Source organism: Oculina patagonica, chromosome 4 (assembly GCF_052425735.1).
Source record: "Oculina patagonica isolate OP01 chromosome 4, crgOcupat, whole genome shotgun sequence".
Taxonomy (NCBI): domain Eukaryota; kingdom Metazoa; phylum Cnidaria; class Anthozoa; order Scleractinia; family Oculinidae; genus Oculina; species Oculina patagonica.
Window position 1 is genome coordinate 3078870 of NC_135761.1, and position 19384 is coordinate 3098253.

General features: G+C 38.8%; 4 protein-coding genes across 6 annotated transcripts; 2 read left to right on the forward strand and 2 right to left on the reverse strand.

The window, feature by feature from the left end:
- Positions 1-78: 78 nt before the first annotated feature.
- On the reverse strand, positions 79-2298 carry LOC144649148 (protein FAM210B, mitochondrial-like). The gene is made up of 2 exons (XM_078508604.1): positions 1856-2298; positions 79-1033 (listed from the first exon to the last, which is right to left on the reverse strand). Exons 1-2 carry the CDS (start codon positions 2206-2208, stop codon positions 820-822), a joined length of 567 nt encoding a protein of 188 aa, XP_078364730.1. The 5' UTR covers positions 2209-2298; the 3' UTR covers positions 79-819.
- LOC144649147 (dual specificity protein phosphatase 19-like) lies at positions 2254-5134 on the forward strand. Its single transcript, XM_078508603.1, has 4 exons — positions 2254-2448; positions 3097-3321; positions 4062-4183; positions 4584-5134. The coding sequence occupies exons 1-4, from the start codon at positions 2362-2364 to the stop codon at positions 4753-4755; spliced, it is 606 nt and encodes a 201-aa protein (XP_078364729.1). The 5' UTR covers positions 2254-2361; the 3' UTR covers positions 4756-5134.
- A 722-nt stretch (positions 5135-5856) lies between these two features.
- LOC144652095 (melanocortin receptor 5-like) lies at positions 5857-7624 on the forward strand. The gene has a single exon (XM_078512127.1). It carries the CDS (start codon positions 5877-5879, stop codon positions 6828-6830), a length of 954 nt encoding a protein of 317 aa, XP_078368253.1. The 5' UTR covers positions 5857-5876; the 3' UTR covers positions 6831-7624.
- A 2356-nt stretch (positions 7625-9980) lies between these two features.
- On the reverse strand, positions 9981-18606 carry LOC144649149 (polycystin-1-like protein 2). 3 transcript variants are annotated; one of them, XM_078508607.1, is made up of 6 exons: positions 18507-18519; positions 16879-16943; positions 15893-16088; positions 13208-15181; positions 12345-12516; positions 9981-11511 (listed from the first exon to the last, which is right to left on the reverse strand). In XM_078508607.1, the coding sequence occupies exons 3-6, from the start codon at positions 16058-16060 to the stop codon at positions 10049-10051; spliced, it is 3777 nt and encodes a 1258-aa protein (XP_078364733.1). In that variant the 5' UTR covers positions 16061-16088; positions 16879-16943; positions 18507-18519; the 3' UTR covers positions 9981-10048. The 3 variants fall into 3 exon arrangements, with proteins under 3 accessions (XP_078364733.1, XP_078364731.1, XP_078364732.1); XM_078508605.1 differs by lacking the exon at positions 16879-16943 and having other exon boundaries at positions 18507-18606; XM_078508606.1 differs by lacking the exon at positions 16879-16943 and having other exon boundaries at positions 15893-16091; positions 18507-18600.
- Between the last annotated feature and the right edge of the window lie 778 nt (positions 18607-19384).

Here is a 19384-nt window from a genome sequence, read left to right on the forward strand (position 1 = left end):
CCCTTTTAAAATATATCTTTTCCCATTAATTTTTTTCTCCCCCCCCGGGGGGGGTCTTTTCCCCGGGCCCCCTTTTTGTCAGACACATACATGAGCATATAGCATTGCAGCTTTTCCTAACAATCTGCTAGTACCCTTTTATACTTCTGGCCCAGTTATTCAAAGGATGGGAAATGGTAGCCCTTCAATAATTCACTTGCCAGCACACTTAGGCCAAGTAAAAAAATGTTTCTTGTCCAGATTGCTATAAAAAGGAAGCAGGCAGGTGCTTTTTTGTTACTTCTGACTTATTTATTATTTCCAGTTGAATGCTTTCTTTACAAAGGTAATGGTTCATGGTTTCCCTTTTTCATCCTGAGAAGGCCTCTTTTGTGCTGCTTTGACTACTAACAATTTGGAAGCTTTTATTTCTAATCTGGTGTAAACAATGACCATTTACCCACAAAAAAAGAAACGCTACTTACAAAAAATATGGGTGTTTGTTAGTCATAACTTTTACAATAAATAAATGCAAATTTCATGAAAAACGATACATCACATTTAGAATGTGGATGTCTTTATTTATTAGCCCTGAATCCTAATGCCATTTGATGTTTAGGGTTTTTTCTGTCAAAGTCACGTGACATAAAAAAAAATGTGAAAACCTTGAAGGACTCTTCAATGGAACAAATTTGTGCGAAAAAAACTTCTGTGTGAGCTCTGGTTTCCAAAATATGAAGATTAACTTCCTAAGAACCCCCAATTTTTACAACTTTACTTATTTAGCTACATGTGTTCTAATTATATATCAAAATGAGGTAATCCAGTCAAAGTCATTCTCTACTGCTTCAATGGTTCTTTTAGGACTCCAATTTTACGCAGCTTTCCGACTATCAGTGGAGTGCAGGTGATGGTCATTAACATTCTCAATGGAGCGAAAACTTTGTGACAAGCATATGCCACCACAAATGTGCTTGCCTCTGTTGCTACACTAGAATCAGTAACGGTTGAACTGACACCAATTTTCTGCAGAGCAGCTTGGACATCAATTCCACTAAATCAAGAAAAAAATGAGAAAACAAAACAGATGAATGGAATGAGGTTCCATTATACTCATTTATTTCATTGCATAAACTATGATGTAATGTAACACCTGCTCCATGGCTGATAAAAAGCAGAGTGCACCTTTAAACATTTGAACCTGTCAATTATTTGGGGCCAAGTGTTATTAAACAAAGTTATTTTCATCATTTTTGACAACTTATTATAACTTTATGTTTTTTCATTTACTAAATCAAACACAAAATCCAAATAAAATATCTAGAAAACAAGATTAAAGTCACTAACTTAGTCTTCAGTGAATAAACAAATCAATACATAGACAATCAGACAGTTTATTTGGCTTTAGCTTTAAGTGGATGTCTTTTTTGTCAATCATGAGTGTTTATATATTCCTTTCATAAAGAAAAAGGTTTACATGATCTGGGGGGGAGTCCTTACCCATTAAAATACCATTTTGAAAGGAAAAGCACCCCTTTCATATACCTTTTTCTGAGAAAAGGTACCCCTTTCATACACCAAAAAGACATGACATATACCTAAAACAGGAAGTCTAAATTCCATTTTTACATAGCAGTTAATAAGTTTAGACACAGCCATAAGTAGCGTCTGTTCAAAGTATTTTGATTGAAGGTTCTTTTTATAAATACCTAAATGACCGATAACCACTGTTTCATATACCTAAACTTGTGCAATCCCTACCCTTCTATTTACCTGAAGCATGAAAATGGTACCCCTTTTGGGTAGAGCCTTCCCATATAGGCCATTATAGGTAGTAAACGCCCCCTCCCCCCCCCCCACGCAGTGATCAACTAACCTTTTGACAGCAGTGTAACATATCCCAAGGGACGTGAGAGAAATGGAGATATGAAACAATATTGCTGTTGTTCCATATTCTGCAACCACGAACTTCAATCTGTCCTTAAGTGCCAGGTTCTTTGCATCTTTCTCGTGAGTCTTGGCTGTATTTTCTTGGTTAGGTTTATCTGCGTTTCTTATGGCTGATGTGTGCAGTAGTCTTGCATTACGTAACAGAAGTCCTCTGTTTGCAGGGGTTTGGAGGTCAGCTGGTGAAAGATAACGGAATAACGGCGTAGCGAAGGCCCTTGTCTGATTAACCACGCAACGAACGTTCCTCATAGTAAGACGGAGAGGGGATCCCGACATCATTTCTCAGTGAATTGTAAATATTAGACTGAAAATAAATGTGTTAAATATTTGGACCCACACAATTTCTACCAGGCGTCCCAAATCGTGGCATGCAAGCGAGGTTCATTTCGTTCCCAGATCTCCCCAGGTAACGCTTGGGCATTTCGGTTGAATATGAGTTTCCTGCGTGAAGTGGAAGGATTTATGACGGGCAAACTAAAATCTGTTCGTACTCAGGTAACTACAGCAGGAGGAAGAAAGGTAAAAGATAAGTTACATTACAATTTGCACCCGTGGTCGACCCCTGGAATCCTGGAACTACCAGATTTTCCTAGCTGGGGAGTTGGGGAATTTCAAGACTCAGGCTAGGTAAAGCCCCCCGTTCTATATTTCCCCTTACTGCTTACAGTCAATCTTCCTTCATCCCCAATTACATGCTACCTCATTCTATTGAATTTTTTGCCCTGACCTTTTAAACTTTCAACAAAATCTTGAAAAAATAAAGAATAAAAACTTTGAAGAAGAAAGTTTTTCATCCCCCCCCTTCCTGGAAAATAATGGTCCATCCCTAATAATAATACACTCTATTGACCACTCCCCGAATGGGGCTTTTCAGGACAAACCCTGAAACAAATATTGTAAATCAACATAGAGTGCTTTTCACCTGGAATGTTTTTCATTTGAAATGAATAACATTGAGAGTTTTGAGCATAATATCTCTGTCCAGTCACAAAGGGCACAGATAATCAAGTGAACAAATGAAAACTTAAAGCAAAACATGTAGCCAGCTCAAAGCATGGGAAAAAATTGTGATTGAGTTACCTTAAATAAGGTTTTAAAATCAATCACTGTAAAGCCCTCTTAAAGGCATATCTAAAACTTTTTGATTTATGTAACAGTTGCCTTAAGTTTATAGAACACAAGAGCGACGATGGAAATCTCCTTGCTGTAGATACTGGAGAAAGATGCTTGGGATTCTGTGAGGACACTGATCCTGACGACAAGGTTTATAAAGTGCAGGAGAAGTTATTCATCAGCTCACAAGATGGAGCTCAAAATATGCAAGAACTTAGAACAAATAATGTAACTCATATATTGAATGTGGGAAGCGGAATAGAGAATGCATTTCCTGAGGTAATTTAAAAACGATGTCTTATATGGTTTTCAATTCAGGTTGCATCCTGACTCCTGAGTGTGTACAGACAAGTTAGGGAGAGTGAGGTATACTGCTCGTACCCTCCTCTCCCGAGGAGGTTTTTTTCTAAAAAAGCTTGCTTCTCTGAATTGCTACCAGTTTCCTGCATTCTGAGAGCAATGAGAGATTCTGAATTTCACAGATGAAAAGGTGGGGATGAAACAGAGCTGCTCGCAAATCCACGTAGTATGTTTTTCTTCCTGCCTCAGGAAATCCCAATGGTATAGCAGCCCCAGGGGGGTACTCGGGATTTCAAATGACGGGGATGATCGAATGGGGGCAAAAATCAAGACCCAAAAAAATCCCTGAGGCTTCCAAAATAACCCCAAAAATCCCTGGATCAAAAATTGACCCCTCAAAAATCAACAGCAAGACATGTATGTTTGTAATTTATTTGCGGAACTATGCTGCCAAGGCACTACCACGATTCTTCAGATTATTCTTAATACCCCAAAACATCCCTACTTAAATCACAAAAATGCTTGCAAATTTTCCTACCCCAAAAAATCCCGGAATACCAAAAAAATCCTTTGATCATCCCCGTCACTTGAAATCCCGAGTACCCCCCCCCCCCTGGGATAGCAGTCCAACTACAATCCACAAGTCATACAACATAAACTTGCATGACAGTAATATTATTGCAGTTCTAGTAATTTTCTGAATGTCGCTTCCTTTGCAGAAGTTTGAGTACAAGACTATTGAGATACTAGATTTGCCAGAAATCCAGATATGCCATAACTTTCAAGAGATATTTGATTTCATAACAGATGGCTTTAAACATGGCTCTGTTCTGGTTCATTGGTAAGATGGCCTTTCAGATATGATTGCTTAATTGTAAAGCATTTTTGTTTGGAATAAAATGAAGAATGACTTTTTTACCTTGCAAAAATTAACTCAGAAATAGTTACGAGTCTCAATTTCCTATATAAAGCACTTTAAATTGAAAATCAAGTTTTAAGCTTGCTGCAAACTGTAATTTTGTGACAGTTACCCACAGTTCTGTGAAAGATCATTAAAACGATGACATGTCCCCCACACCCTCCCCTCTTACCCCCACTCTCCTACCTAACTCTCTTTATGACCATTTCTCCTTTACTTTGGCCTCAGACATTTTAATAAGCTAGACTGGTATATAGAAAATATTCTACACAGCTGTACCAAGCACATATTTATATGATATTTGTTGCTGATTTCTTTCTAGCAATGCTGGCGTTTCTCGTTCTGCAGCAGTTGTACTGGGCTACCTGATGTCCTCAAATAGACTGTCACTGGAGAAAGCCATGAAAATTCTCCGAGAGGCGAGACCATGTGTGAAGCCAAATGAAGGATTTCTACGCCAGCTGCAAGATTACCAAAAAGAGCTTGGGCTATAATAATATTTCCAGGGGCTAAATCATGCAATTTTAGAGAATTCAGCGCCATCTGGCCACTGAATTGACTGAAATATCACAACGGCTTAAAATCGTAGAAGTCAAGAACTCAAAAGAAACAAAGAAAAGCCAAGGGGGCACAGATGGACAAATTTGGAGAAGATTGAAACGGATTGCATTTGGGGGTAAACTTGAAAAAACGTGAGCCGGACATTTTTAAGGTTATCTCAGTTTGTACGATAATTGCATTTGCAATGCTCTCAAATCGTTTTCGTTTCTTTTGTGGCGGTGATTTTGCCGTTCCCTAGAGCGGTTTGACCATTTGAACAACACGTATAATATAATTCTCTCTGTACAATTGTGACAAAAGAATAAATTGTAAAATAATGCAGCATGGTGTAACATATTATTTACAAAATGAATGTTATGCTCTATATTAGTGTGGTGATAGATTCTTGCTTCTTCACATTCCAATGCATATCAGAATGTTATACTTGGACGTTCAGTCTTTAATTATTGACGTTTACTCAGCGAATACTGCCACGTCTTATTAGCGTCCTAATAAGGATTTAAACGATACGATAAGGATCAAAACGCCTATAAACAGCAAGAAAAATAATGCTTTTAAACGGAAGAAAAACGCCTTTAAGCGGTATGAAAAACGCCTATAAACGGCAGGAAAAACGCGTTTAAACGGTAGGAAAAACGCTTATAAACGGCAGGAAAAACGCAATAAAAAAGAAAAGAAAAATGCCTATAAACGGCAGGAAACCGCGTTTAAACGGTATTAAAACGCTTATAAACGGCATGAAAAACGCGTTTAAACGGTATTAAAACGCTTATAAACGACAGGAAAACGCATTTAAACGGTAGGAAAAACGCGTTTAAACAGTAGGAAAAGGCTTATAAACGGTAGGAAAAAGGCGTTTAAACGGTAGGAAAACGCGTTTAAACGGTATTAAAACGCTTAAACGGCAGGGAAAACGATCTGCCTTGTGTCGTCTAAACTGTCGCGATACAGCAGCCTTGCAAAGAAATGAGCCAGGCCTGGAGACTAGTGTTGCGTGACGATCAAATTTCCAGCAATCAAAGGAAGTAGTTCTTTCCCACGTGCGAATTCCAGGATGCTCGCTCTAAATGTCTCCTCGTCAAACTGCCCTTCTGAGTACTCCTTGGCAGATCATGTGGTGGTGGCTAAAACTCTTGTGGGAATCAACATATGTGCAAGTATTCTTGGCACTCTAGGTAACTTGTTGGTGTGTATAGCCGTGTTTACCACTCAAGGCATGACATCAAGCTTCCATTTCTTCATCTCAAGTCTGGCTGCCGCAGACCTGTCTATTGCTCTTGTAGATCAGCCTCTTTTTATTGCCCTGATTATCGCACGTATAAACTCCCAATGTCTCCCGAGCGTGGATTTAGGCTTTCGTATAGTTGGTAACTTCGCTTGTGCAGTCTCCTTATTGACCTTGGCATTGATCGCGCTTGATCGGTGTTTGTTCGTCTCGCCCAAGTTCGACTACAAGAATACAATGACAGCGAGAAAGAAAATCGTTTTAGCTGTGGTTTGGGTGTTAGCTTGTGCGTACTCTGCTATTAGACTCACGGTCGACAAAGAGATAACATCCTACCTCACCGCCGCCGTGTTCGGGATTTGTTATGTCGAAATGATTGCTTGTTACACAGTTGTTTACTATCAAGTCTTCAAACAGCGCGAACGACTAGCGGCTTCACGGCAACGAAACACTGAGTCAACTGAGCAAGTTCACTCACTCGAGACCCAGGCTGAGAACAATACTACAGAGAGACGTTTTGCTCGCACTATTGTGATGGTTCTAGTTGTTTTTACAGCTGGATGGTTTCTGCTTTTTTATCTGCGATTGACACAGCCGGAGAAGAATTACGGAATCATGTACAACTTGGCTCGCACAGTGGCGCTTTCAGCGTCTGCAGTGAACCCCGCTCTTTACTGCTTCAACAATAAAGAATACCGACGAGCATTCAAGAGGATTTTATTAAGGTTCTTTTTTGGCCGTCCAAAGAAAACGCGCCGGGAAAAATATGAAAGAATCAAGTGATACAGGAAGTGAAATGCAACTCCGGAAGTGAAAGTGAAACTCTGGAGAATGACGTAACTATAACATTGGTGGCGTTTGCGTGTTGTGAGATTGCGTGACGTTGGACAGTGGGTAAACTGTACTGACAAACCAGCAGAAAAGACCCTCTATCGTCGCTTGGCACTTATTATTGGCTTCCCGAGGGTAAGGGGATTTCAAATTGATGTAAGAGAGACCCTGGGAACGCCAATTTAAGCAACTGGGGAAAAGAGCCCTGAAATCAATGGGATTCGAACCCGTGACCTCTGCGATACCGTTGCGATGCTCTACCAACCGATCACGAGCTATGAGGTCACAGAGCATCACATTGGTATCGCTGGGTGAAGTGTTCTAATCCCGTTGAAGCCTGTTGTTGGGTAACGCCAACACCCAACTGACCCATGCAGACAAGTCAACATGACTGTATTAGCCAGTAGATTATATCATAAAACTGTAATCAAAACACAATATTTTAACAGTCTGTTTAAGCTGATGCCATTTTCTATCGAAGGCATATGAATACCTGTATGGGATACCTGTTCTGTCAAAAATGATATATCAAAGGGTAAGGATTTGGGAGTCCGTATAAAAGATTTTGGAGTAGCCCCCTCCCCTCCCCATGGGGAGTATTTGTAACTCCAATCATGTGGTCTAAGAAGCATGATTTTCACTGGTGAACCTTTTGAAAACCTAGCTTGGAGCGATTATAGAGTATCGTGATATACTTTACCTCTTTTGTTGCTTACGTTATACATTCGCCGTGGCAATAACCTATGGCTCAAAATTGCTGTCATGGAAACTAATAAACCAGATTCGGGGGTGGAAGAGGAATTAACGGAACTGACTTATTCGTTATTCCTTCACATTTTTCACGACTTATTCATTATTCATTTTCAGACTTTTCTTGTTAGCGGAGCTCCACAGCGGCCCGAAGGGCCGCAGAGCGGAGCCCCATACCCATAGAAAATTCACAGAAATAGAAAAACCATGAACTTGAGTTTTCATGGTCATCATGGCTAGCGGCATGGCTCGCGGGCGCGTACGTCGTACGACGTACGGTGTTGCGCACTTCAGAAATAGATAAACCCTCATCTATTTGTTACTGGGCATCCAAGTTATGGTCAATTGACAGCTGTCAATACAAGGTATCCGCTGACCAGTATCACGTGATCATATCGCGAGCTCAGGTGTATAACTCATCGAGGTAACGCGTTTTTATAAAGTTGACCGCTGACCGAAAAATGGTTTTTCTATTGGATTGCGGGCTCATTAACTATTTTTTATGCCTACGGTCAGTGAATTCAGATATTTTAATAAAGGGCAAAGTAAATTACCGGGGAGCTCCGCTTTTAGGCTTGGCTAAATCTATTTAATATTCATTATTCCCTATTGCCTAAATTAAGTGACCGTTCATTTTGTATGGGATCGGGGTGGAATTTGATCGACAGTGCCTAAAAAATGCATTTGTCCTCCTTCGTCATCAGATATTTTTACCCTGCCTCTTTATTTGCTGCTTTTGTCTAGACCTACCCCCTCCCCCAAACAATGACGATGTATCAAGCTAAATTTCGAATATCAGACAAAATTGCAGTTGAAATTAGGTGATAACAAAGCTACTGTAGTGTATTGATGGGACGTGATTGTCACTGTGTCGATAACTGTGGGTCAGCTTATTATAATTGTTTGAAACCAGATAGTTAGTGGGATGGACTTGATGGTGCTTGATACATAACAGAGTAGGGGGTCCGGGGGCATGTTCCCCCTGGAAAATTTTCATTTTTGAACCCCAAAAACGCTATTTTAGGCATTCTGGTAGAAGTTTTGCACAAATTTTAGATGTCCATCATACAACACTTAAAGGTAATTATTTTGAGTGTCCCACCCTCTCGTTGGCCTGAAGATAAGAAGATAATGTTTGAGCACGGCGAATAACCACTATTCATTATTCCTTTACTGGAAATGACTTATTCATTATTCCAAGCATTGCGCCTTAAATATTCCTTATTCATTTTCGGTTTTAGCCCGTTATTCATTATTCATTATTCCTCTTCCACCCCCGAACCAGATGAAATAGGCCTTATGCATGATAACGTCATGTGCTCAAATTTCACCACCAAGCCTCGTTTGCGCGAATTATTTCTAACCCTCCGCCACCTTCATGCAGTTTTCACGCGGGTATTCTTTTCATCTTTGCTGCTTTGGGAATTCGTTCATGATAAAATTTACAAGTTTGCACTTCAGAAGCGAGGCTTGGTGGTGAAACTAGCCAGTCTGACCAGATTGATTGCAAGGCTGGTACAACGGCAGGAGGGCAAGATTTATTGGCCAATATTTCAACTAGCAGAGCTAGTCTTCTTCAGGGCCAGTACTATAATATAAGGAAAATAACGGCTCTAAAATTTGAATTTGGATAATACAGTGTGGGTTAATGTTTAACTAATACAAGCTATTTTGCGTGATAAAGATATACGGTGACAAGATATATAAACATATTCAAAACTTATAAAACCAAAAGTAATGAAATTGTCAATGTTCATTTCTACGGTTAATACCATTAGGCGCAAGTGTTTGGCCTCTGTGTATCAGGTAGGCCTCTCTTGCGCCTAATGGTATTAACCGTACAAATGAACATTGACAATTTCATTACTTTTGGTTTTATCAATTTTGAACATGTTTATATATCTTGTCACCGTATATCTTTATATAGCTTGTATTAGTTAAACATTAACCCACACTGTATTATCCAAATTCAAATTTTAGAGCCGTTATTTTTCTTAAATTATAGTACTGGTCCTGAAGAAGACTAGCTCTGCTAGTTGAAATATTGGCCAATAAATCTTGTCCTCCTGCCGTTGTACCAGCCTTGCAATCAATCTGGTTTTATAAGCACTTAGAGTGACGTCTGGTACGAGCATTTCTTGAACAAGAGATCCGGCAGCAGACAAGCCAAGCAGTTTTTTTCTTCGTTGCGTGGTCCCCTGCATCCAAACTGTTTCTGACGTAAACATGCATAAGGGCTATTAAAGCGAGAGTTCGACCCAGTCCCCCTCTTATTTACAATCACGCGTTATAAACTCACCCAGGAAGAACAAGAGACTTGACTTTATTTAATGTTCATTGACACCTTTTAAAAATAGCAATAATTCATTTATTTCTTTACAATCAAATTTGCACTGAGCTTAAAGTTGTGTAAATTTTATCTAAAAGCCTTGTTCCCTGCGAGTTATTTCATAAAGAAGCCTTCTTGACTGTGGCATACTCAGCAAATTTGCTACCATTTCTAATTCGTCCGCAAAATCTTCTAAATAGGTGTCGTTTGTTAAGTTCAACAAGCGTGGAAACTGACTCCTAGTAACGTAACTGGTACATAACTTCCACTGAAAGTAAGTGAAGTGCTTTTCCTTTGCCGGAGGTTCAATTTTAGGCGGTGGCGGTATGTAGGGCGGAAGAAGACCCAATGCCCCTTTGAAGGAAGTAACAATAAAATTTATTATTTCATACTCGCTTTGTTGGAATCTGTCGTCTTCTCGGGATTCCTTGAATCCAATGGTGATGATTGTCAGAATAATGTTTAGTATAAAAAAAACGTTTGCGCAAGTGAAAGTATAAGTGAAGAGCGGTCCGACTGCTGCTGTTATGGCCTGACCAGGCGATAAGAGCCGGAAGGCGAATTTCCCCAACAACATGGCGATCATACTATAAAAGGTTCCAGTGAACGTGCTGAAAACCTCGGCCACGGTTATGAGCATGCTGTATGCCCAATACGTAAAACACATCAAACTTACAAAAAACACAAACGCAAATCCAGAGATGTCCCCTCGTATCCTTGCTAGTGTAGAGTAAAATATCATGAAGCTCTTGTTAAACTTGAGGAACTTTAAGAACTGGATAGTGGGAACGAGGACAATAAGACAAGAAAAGTATGCTATGTAGTCGTCGTAGAGAGCGACCGTCAGAAACCCGTAAAACGTGGTTGGATTTTCTCGAATCGCCTCGATAGCACTGTTAAGGTGGCTCTCACGAACAACGTATAAAGCAATGGTTATTAGCGAGAATAGGATCAAGAGAAGATCAGTGATGTTCCAGAAAGATACAAAATAGCTCCAGCGGTCTCGGTGGATAAGGTGAGCCACTCGATAGATAAGTTGTGCCACGAAGACTACAAATATTATCTCAGCAACAAGATACAAGAACTGAAAAGGGGTAAAATATCGATACAAACGGAATAAATACATGTCAAAACGAGGAAATGCACCGCCATCAGAGGAAAATTCTATGGAAAATATCAACGCCGATAGGATATTGACGTTTGCATTGTAGATTGAAAATTCAAGAAAAACTACTCTTGTTAGGTCATCTATCCAACGATGGGTCTTAAGCGAATTAATGAGGTCGAGCGTGCTTTTCTTGTCAGGCTCCAGGTAGGCTATGTACCCTCCACCGTGAAATGAATTCAACGTCCGTCCCCATGTAGTGTAATCAGTGTTAGATTCCTCTCCAGTCATGTATGTCCATGGTGAGCCGAAGCTGTGGTTAAGTTTGGACACCGTTTGTCTGGTCCACCCCTGGTGATAGGTGTCGGTGTCTTCATTATCCCCAGTCAAGAACACTGGCTTGCATTTAGTAAACACGTGTTTAGCGACTTCTGGGATTTTACAGTTTGCTGAAATTAACAACGAAAAGAAAGGATAGTATTGATAAACAGTTGTATTTCGTATAAATAGGTAGCTTGAATAGAAATAAGTTCAAGTCATTCTTAGCTTTGTATTGTAAGATGATTCATAAATCACGTAAAGCGGTCAGTATTGGGCACATTATTGAAAATGGCGCTATATAAATAAATAAATAAATAAATAAATAAATAAATAAATAAATAAATAAATAAATAAATAAATAAACACTATTATAATATAATTAAGGTTGAAGTAGAGAGAACCATGATGAAAAAGGTCCTATGATGTGATTTAAGGATCAGGTGAAGGTTTTCAAATCGTGTTAGTTACGCCCATGAAGAGCGACTTCTGTAGACTAAGTCTTTTCAAAACGGCGATAAAATGCTTGACCATTTCAAACCGAAACCTTCCATAAAGGCGGCGACCAGCACTACTTCTAATTTGGGACATTTATACAAAAACTTATAAAGTGCCTTACGTCCTGGACTCCTAGCGAAGGCCATTTTTTGATGTACTGTTACTCGAATTTCACAATATAACATTTTTTTTAATTCATTGAGGAAGAAAAGGTTATTGCAAATTTTTGATAATAGTTCATAACATGGATAGCTCTTGCAGGGAGTTTGAAAAAATTAAAGGCTTTGTATAAAGCTTTAAAGGTACCATGGCAACAAACATGACGTCATAAGCAGCATTAAAAAGCATTACAGGGATACCCGTGATAAGAACTAGAAAAATGTATGGAATCTTTCAACGTTTCTAGACGTGTTACGTGAACTGTAAGAACAGAATTAACAGAAGAGCTCATTAGAAAGTGATTTACCTCCTGGTTTAATTCTTTGCTGTCGAAGTATTGCAGTTCCTAGCACAAAGCTGTAGCCATCAGCAAGAAAACGTCTTCTGTCTTTACCAAGCGTTTCTTGAGAAGGTTCATACATAAGAACTGGAATCGTATCATTTGCAAGCCATTTCCAAAAAGTTTCAGTGTTTTTAACCTATAAAATGGTAAATAACATAGACGACTTAAATTAACACTGTTGGTAATGCTTGAAAATGTATAAGTATATGTTATTAACCAAGCTCGATGGCCGTACTTAGAGAATGTCGGCGTTATGTCTTGACTCTAGTACAGATCGAGCAAGGGAGTTCCGAATAGAAAAGATCGAGGGTTGATATTCTCGCGGAACGGTCCCGAGCACGCTTGGTTGATAGGAGACAAGATAATATCTTATTTGTGTAATAAAGCCCAGTTAGGGGAGAATGTCGCAATAATGTTTTAAGCAGTCTGTTTTGGGACTTTCATAACTTCCTAGTTCAATAATATGGCCAAGTGGAGCACAAACACACAAGCCTAAATTGAAAACTAATCAAGTTGAAGAGATAATCATTGGAAAGTTGGAGAGGGAACCATAAAATGCACCAAAACCTTGTTTTTGTGGTGGGTGGCTCTAGTTGAACGTCCTGTTTAACTAGACCATAATATGGCGAACCATAAAATGCCTCCAATGGGTCTCCTATAGTTCAACCATAGAGTTGCCGGCTAAGTCATGGGTTGGACTCATATTTTTTTGAAGTAGCTTGTGAGACTAACTGATGAATATCTTTCTCCGGCGAACTATAGCAATTTTCTTTTACAAAATATATTTACTAAGGAGCCCATGATTTATCCCAGAAAAAAATAATTACCCCAGAGTAAAAGCTCTTGCTGATGTTGAAAGAATTCTCCAGACCAAGTCTTACTGGATAAGCCGAAGCATCTCTGTTTCCAAAGGAAATGAAAATTAACAGTGCTATGAACAAAATATCAAAACAAAGCATCTTAAGCACGTCCTCCAGTTCTCGCTCCTTTCCAGCATTTTCCTGAGCCTTTTGTATGTCTTCCAGAGTCGGGGGCCTGGGAACTAGTTCTCCTTCCTCCTCGTCCACCACATCAGCATAATACGTTGTGTTTTGTTCCTCGTTGACCCAGACTTTATCAGACAGCACGTCTATTAAATCTTCTTCCTTTACTGGCCGTTTGCGCCATATTGAAAAATAAATGGCATGCACAAATACATAAAATGTCTCAAAGATAAATACTTGACAAGTAATGGCAATTCCAAATGTCGCGAGCCATGACTTTGCCAGCGAGTCAGGCCAATGGATGCCGGTTGCTATGGCTACGACGGTGAAAATGAATGGAAAAACAAAACATTGCGCTTGGGTTATGTTCAGGATAATCTGTGGAAGTTTAGGCGACGTATCGTCGGGTAATCTCTTTATGCTGTCGTCGGTGATGAGTTGTTTGGGAAATGGAAGATTTTTCCAAAGTTTTGGAATTTTATCAGGGTTAGTTAAAGTGTCAGTCCAGGTAACTGATGCTGGCCGGTTTGCATTAGCTTCCACCTCCGTGTCTTTACCAGAAGGAAAATTTGAGGACTTATCGAGGTCCTCTTTTGATGTTTCAGTCTCTAACGTAAGACCTTCCGAGGAACAATCTTTCACTAGAGGCTCACCACTCTGACTGTGCGCAAGGGCACGCGAGGTTTCATCTAAAATGTAAATGATTTCTTGTTTTTCTGGGAAATTTCCAAGAATATCAATCAAGTCTTCGACACTTCGTTCTTGATTCAAAGATTGATCCTCGTCACCACCTTCCATTGTTATTCTGTCTGAAAGACTCCATCTTGTATCATCTAAATAATGTTGATCTGCATCTTCGTTCTCTTTTTGTAGTTCCTCAGAATTTGTAAATTCAAGTTCTATGCCACAAGTGTCTTGATCAGAACTTGACACGTTTTCTTTCTCGACATCTGAAGCACAATCCGCGGTGCAATCAGCTTCATCATTTTCGTCCAGAAATAAAATTTCATTTAGCTTTTCAAAACTTTCTTGTATGTAACCCTGTACATCCTTTTCGCTGTTTTCTAATCTAGAGTTTCGTCCTGAATTTACGAAGAGTGTCTCTAGCAAAAGACGATAAACAAAAGCAATTCCACTGCACACAAGAGCTCTGTAAATATCGCCAAGGCTCAATTTCCACGGTCCCACTCTTATCGAAGAATTTGAAAACAAGTCTTGGGTTGTATCGACCAACACTGTTGCAGTTAATATCGTTATTCCAGCTACCGCTAGGCAGGAGGACAATTTTTGGTATTTACTGAACGTTCTCCTGTTATGTTTAAACAAAGAAGAAAACCAAAGATGCTTGTTCTTTACATTGTCGACAATTTTAGAATCAAACATAGTTTTGACACTCAAAATTGTCTTTCTCTTTAAAGGTTTTAACTTGCATTCCACTTCCTTTGACCCTGTACTGACATCAAGCCAGCGGTTTGCCTCAAAATACCACGTGACATTAGTGTTTAAATGACAAATTACGACACTCTCTAAGAACCATGGGGGATCTGGCCCTGAAATGTCATGCCACACATGAATCCCTCGTATCTGGTCCAAAGAGCGGTTTAGTGTCACTAAGAAAGAACTTCTGGAAGAAGGTTGAAACATTTGGCGGTCAGGATCGCGCAGAATGATTGGTTTTGTCTTGTGGTGGTTTCCATGGATACGACAAAAAACATTTGAGGTGGTTGCACTGTGTCGACCAGATCCGGTGTAAAACATGAGCAGGTAGTGCTGTGGACAGCGGTGAAACGATTGCTGCGGGATTACTGTGATACCAGTCTGTCAAGAAAGAAAGAATAAACACACATGTGAGTGTTTTTAGCTTTTGATTAATATTTGACAACTTTTTGACATCCTTTTGACATGCCTTTGAATGGTTTCTGTTTTAACTGGCCAATCAAAATACCAAAAGCGAGGCGGAGTAAACGATAAAGCGAAGACCTGTGCAACTTGACAACTCTACCTCTGCCAGTTCTTGCACTTTGGTCAGTTCAAACGAAAGCCACGAAAAAGTTGTCAACACATTTAAAAAAAAAAATGTCGAAAGCTAATCGGGACGGCGCGTATCGCTGTAAAGAAAGGGCTGTGTCATGGATGATACAATCCATCGATGATGAGATGGTGACTGGTATATTAACCCATATTTCTCAGCGCAAGAAAACCCTAAAGAAAAATCTTCCAACCCAGCATACACAGTGTTGTAGGTGCGGCTTTCGGTCGCGGTCGTAATTGGTTTGGCGGAAAAGAAATATAGAAGAAACAGGCGAATTTTTTTCACCGCTTCTCGCCCGACTTGCGAGAGAGTCAATCAAAAGCCACGAACGGCAAATGCTTCAACGCGGTTGGCTACTGGTTTGCGGAAAAGCCGTTCTCAAAATAGCTTACTCGTGAAAGGTCAAGGTCATTTTTCGGAGATGTTGACTTCGAGCGCGGGCAAACATTAGAGCAAGTATAAGTAATTTATGCGGCGATATTTTATAGCTTTCTCACCATTTCCTTTTCTTTCTGGTCTTTTCTCCAGGCCCAAAGTGTTCCGGCAAGGAACATTATCATGGTCCCTGCTGCGACACCAAGGAACACAAAAGTCATTTCACTCTCTGGTCCATCTTGAGGCGCTTCAGAAAGGATCCCTGAGGTCAGATTCGCTGTGGTATTCATGACAATGTGATCTGTGTGGTTGTCAGGTCTGCTGTGGCAATAAAAACAAAAAAAAATACACTATTATCTATTAAAGAAACTACGAGGAGCATTGGTACTCTTCTGCATATTGGTTACTTTGCCATTGAAAAACATTTTAGACGCATAAAAAATGCTTTAATCCTCTCAGACAAATAACGCATCGAGATATATTGCGGGGTAGGTAAAATGATTGCTGTTTTTGTCATAGTAGAAAATTATCTCCATGGAAACGCACAGAGAAGGTTCTGACGGTTTTGAATGTTTGGTGTAAGTTGTACGTCTCGCTTTTATCTTGTTAAATTTAACGGTAGATGAACGATTCCTTTCAGATGAATTACTTGTCTTCGAAGATAAAGAGGATCATTCTGTTTCAAGCAACTTGCCTTGACAATTTTTTATGCAAATTAGTTTCAACGCGGAGCGGGTGTGAAATACCAGATAGCTACAAAAATTAAAATGCTCCGACTACGTTGCTACTAAATTTGTTATGAGGAAACTGATCAAATGCTGGTGAAAATTAATTTAATGTTCTTATCAGTAGCATAGCTGGATAGTTGTCAAATGTTAACAGCACGAGCATTTTTATTTATCATATTTCAGTCTCCATTTGAGAAACGAAGTTATTGCAGTTCAATGTATTTTTCCAGTGAAATCAGAAGTCGTTTGATGAACTTAGGTCCGGCGTTATTACTACGAGATATTATTTTTGAGGAATATCGTAAGGTGTTTATAACGTATTGCTTGGTTTCTTTTCTTCTCAACCGGTAACACTAAGACGGCTGTTTATATTTTCCTACCTGGTGACAAATCATTAGAAAAACCATTGTTTATTCAAACATGACAAATCTTTTGGCTTTGTTTTCTGGAACGACAAGAATAACACGATATTTCGTAAACAAAAATGTCGTAGCGATGAACGACATACAGAATTGTCCGCTGAACAGACAAATTACCACTTTACAAACAATGTCCTTAAGCTATACTTCTTTTCCGGTTGTCTAAAAATTCAAATCTATTGTTGAATAAAAAGCAAAAATTGAACGATAATTTGGCGAAAGCCAAATATAATATAATTGCGTTGTATTGGTTTACGCATTTTTTTAATGCGAAATCCACTAAGCTTTGCATTCTGAAATGTGTAACATATTGTGCTAACTTGTAATTGTCATTTTTGTAGACTTTTGTCATGTAATTTGCTTGCACTTAAATTCAATAGGGTTTGTTTTGCTAATTCTTCTTTTGCCCCTCATTTTGAATTTTACAGAAATTTAGATACGTCACGAAAAAGCAATCTCAATTTTAGGAAAATTCACAAACGAATTAGATAAAGCACATTCAGAAAACTATGACATCACGCATCAGATGTCGAATCTCGTTACTCTAGTTAACATGGCTGCCGCACGTCCCAGAATCAGATTTGATTATCCGTGTACCACTGAAAGATGTAGTGCAACCCCGACTTTTCGAAACTCCAAGAGAAACAAAATTGTTTCGAGAAATTGGGGTAAAATTGCAGTTTTCGACTGAATGAAGCTAACCTAAGGGAAATGACGTTTGGGTCGAGTTATCGCAAGGTTAGAGAAATCGAGATTCACAGAATCTGCTAAACTGCCAGTTCACTCTTTATTTATCATTGCTTTAATTAGTCCTCCGTCGTCTGAACATAGACCTTCATGTTAGGCTCGAAAACCAGTAGTGAAGAATACACTCTTATCAACCGGGAAAATCACGTGAGTTATTAATACGCACTTTTAGGCACGTGCAGTGGCGTTCATTAGATACCGGTTGGTATTTGACAATTATTTTCTGAAAAATTGAAAAATATTCGGCTTTCCTTCATGGAACTGGTATAAATTGCAATTTGTAACATAGTTTATCATTTTATGCATCTGTATGACATAACGCGTGCGAAATACTTTCAGCTTTAAGAAAATTTATAGTGAATAAATACATCTTGCGTGCAATTGTTTTAATGATATTTTCGCTTTAACACACTTTCTATGTAAAGTTTGCCGGTTTTGTCAACAGCTTGAATTTTTATGAAAATCTTGCTAAAATTCATCTTAGTAACACAGAGTATCGCAACGGCATATGAAACGACATTTGTTTAAAATAAAATCATTTTTAACACCTGATCAGAAATAACCAGTTTCATTAGCAATCGCCATTGTTGGATACTTGATATATTTTCTTAGAAAAATAATTTACAAGATTTGATGTCAAATAACGGTACAGAAATATAATTTAAATCTTGACATTATTGACAAAATTCTCACAGGAGAGAGTGAGTTTGATTTTGCAAACCAGCTTAGTGACTAGCTTTCCTTTTAAAAATACAATGTAAATGATATTTTACTGAAGTAATTAGCGCATTAAACAATAAAACAAAGATGAACGGCGTTTTGTATCCAAGCAAGTATCTTACCTTTGCAACCACAGTAGTTTAGTGTGCGTATTCCGTCAAACTAAGAGACATCTTTGTGTGTTTACAGACATCTTTGTGTTTCACTGTCGATCGCTACAGGCTCCAAAACGAAACTGGAACGGTGACAGTGAATTTACGACCTAACCGGTTGCTCTGTGGGTGGGTTTGAAGTACAAGCCAAAATGACATGACGCCTTATTCAATACTTGGCATGAATTAATATTTTTTAAATTGCCACTAAGGCCGCCAAACCACTCACAAATGTTCTAAGCAAAAGCAATTTAAATTTCGTCAAAAATTCTCGAGTGAAAATTATTTTAAATAAGACATTTTGAGACTAATGCGTTTTTCTCCTTAACAGTAACTTGGTGAGAGCATGCATCGACTCTGTTTTTATAACGTGAGATCGTCCTGTTAACAATTGTGAATACTAATAGTAAATGTAATCACCTATATTTATAAAAGCTGGTCTGAATCCGTATTTGTAACTCTCAACATCCCAACGGGTTTTAAAATGTTAATATTTGAAGCGAGAAATCAACAGTAAACCAGCAAGCGTATAGAAAGCTCGCAAATTTCTCAGAGTTTGTGTTGTTAAGAGAATTGGATAGAAAAATTCCCTGTAAACATACTTAACCAAAATTAAGCCAAAATGATAATCTTGTGTCTTTATTCATGTATATACCAGATACTGTTAATTTTATGCTTTTTCAGAAGGATTTACAGTTTAGTTTTGCAGGGGCTTGGGCTTCTGGTAGTTTTAAGTTCCTGTTATATTTTATGACTTGTATCAGTTGTTGTTTTGTCTCATAAAAGATTCAACATATGAAAATCATGCGGTAAACCGTAATTTTCATGTCGAATTCGTTAACAATGAA

Excerpts from the sequence above, each read along its gene's own strand:
- LOC144649149 (XM_078508605.1), bottom strand. The coding sequence starts at position 16,060 with ATGAATACCACAGCGAATCTGACCTCAGGGATCCTTTCTGAAGCGCCT. Across the intron at positions 15,182-15,892 it reads ACCAGAAAGAAAAGGAAATG|ACTGGTATCACAGTAATCCC; the intron begins GTGAGAAAGCTA and ends CTTTCTTGACAG. Across the intron at positions 12,517-13,207 it reads GCAAGAGCTTTTACTCTGGG|GTTAAAAACACTGAAACTTT; the intron begins GTAATTATTTTT and ends ACCATTTTATAG.
- LOC144649148 (XM_078508604.1), bottom strand. The coding sequence starts at position 2,208 with ATGATGTCGGGATCCCCTCTCCGTCTTACTATGAGGAACGTTCGTTGC. Across the intron at positions 1,034-1,855 it reads TGTTACACTGCTGTCAAAAG|TGGAATTGATGTCCAAGCTG; the intron begins GTTAGTTGATCA and ends TTCTTGATTTAG.
- LOC144652095 (XM_078512127.1), top strand. The coding sequence starts at position 5,877 with ATGCTCGCTCTAAATGTCTCCTCGTCAAACTGCCCTTCTGAGTACTCC.
- LOC144649147 (XM_078508603.1), top strand. The coding sequence starts at position 2,362 with ATGAGTTTCCTGCGTGAAGTGGAAGGATTTATGACGGGCAAACTAAAA. Across the intron at positions 2,449-3,096 it reads CTACAGCAGGAGGAAGAAAG|TTTATAGAACACAAGAGCGA; the intron begins GTAAAAGATAAG and ends AGTTGCCTTAAG. Across the intron at positions 3,322-4,061 it reads TAGAGAATGCATTTCCTGAG|AAGTTTGAGTACAAGACTAT; the intron begins GTAATTTAAAAA and ends CTTCCTTTGCAG.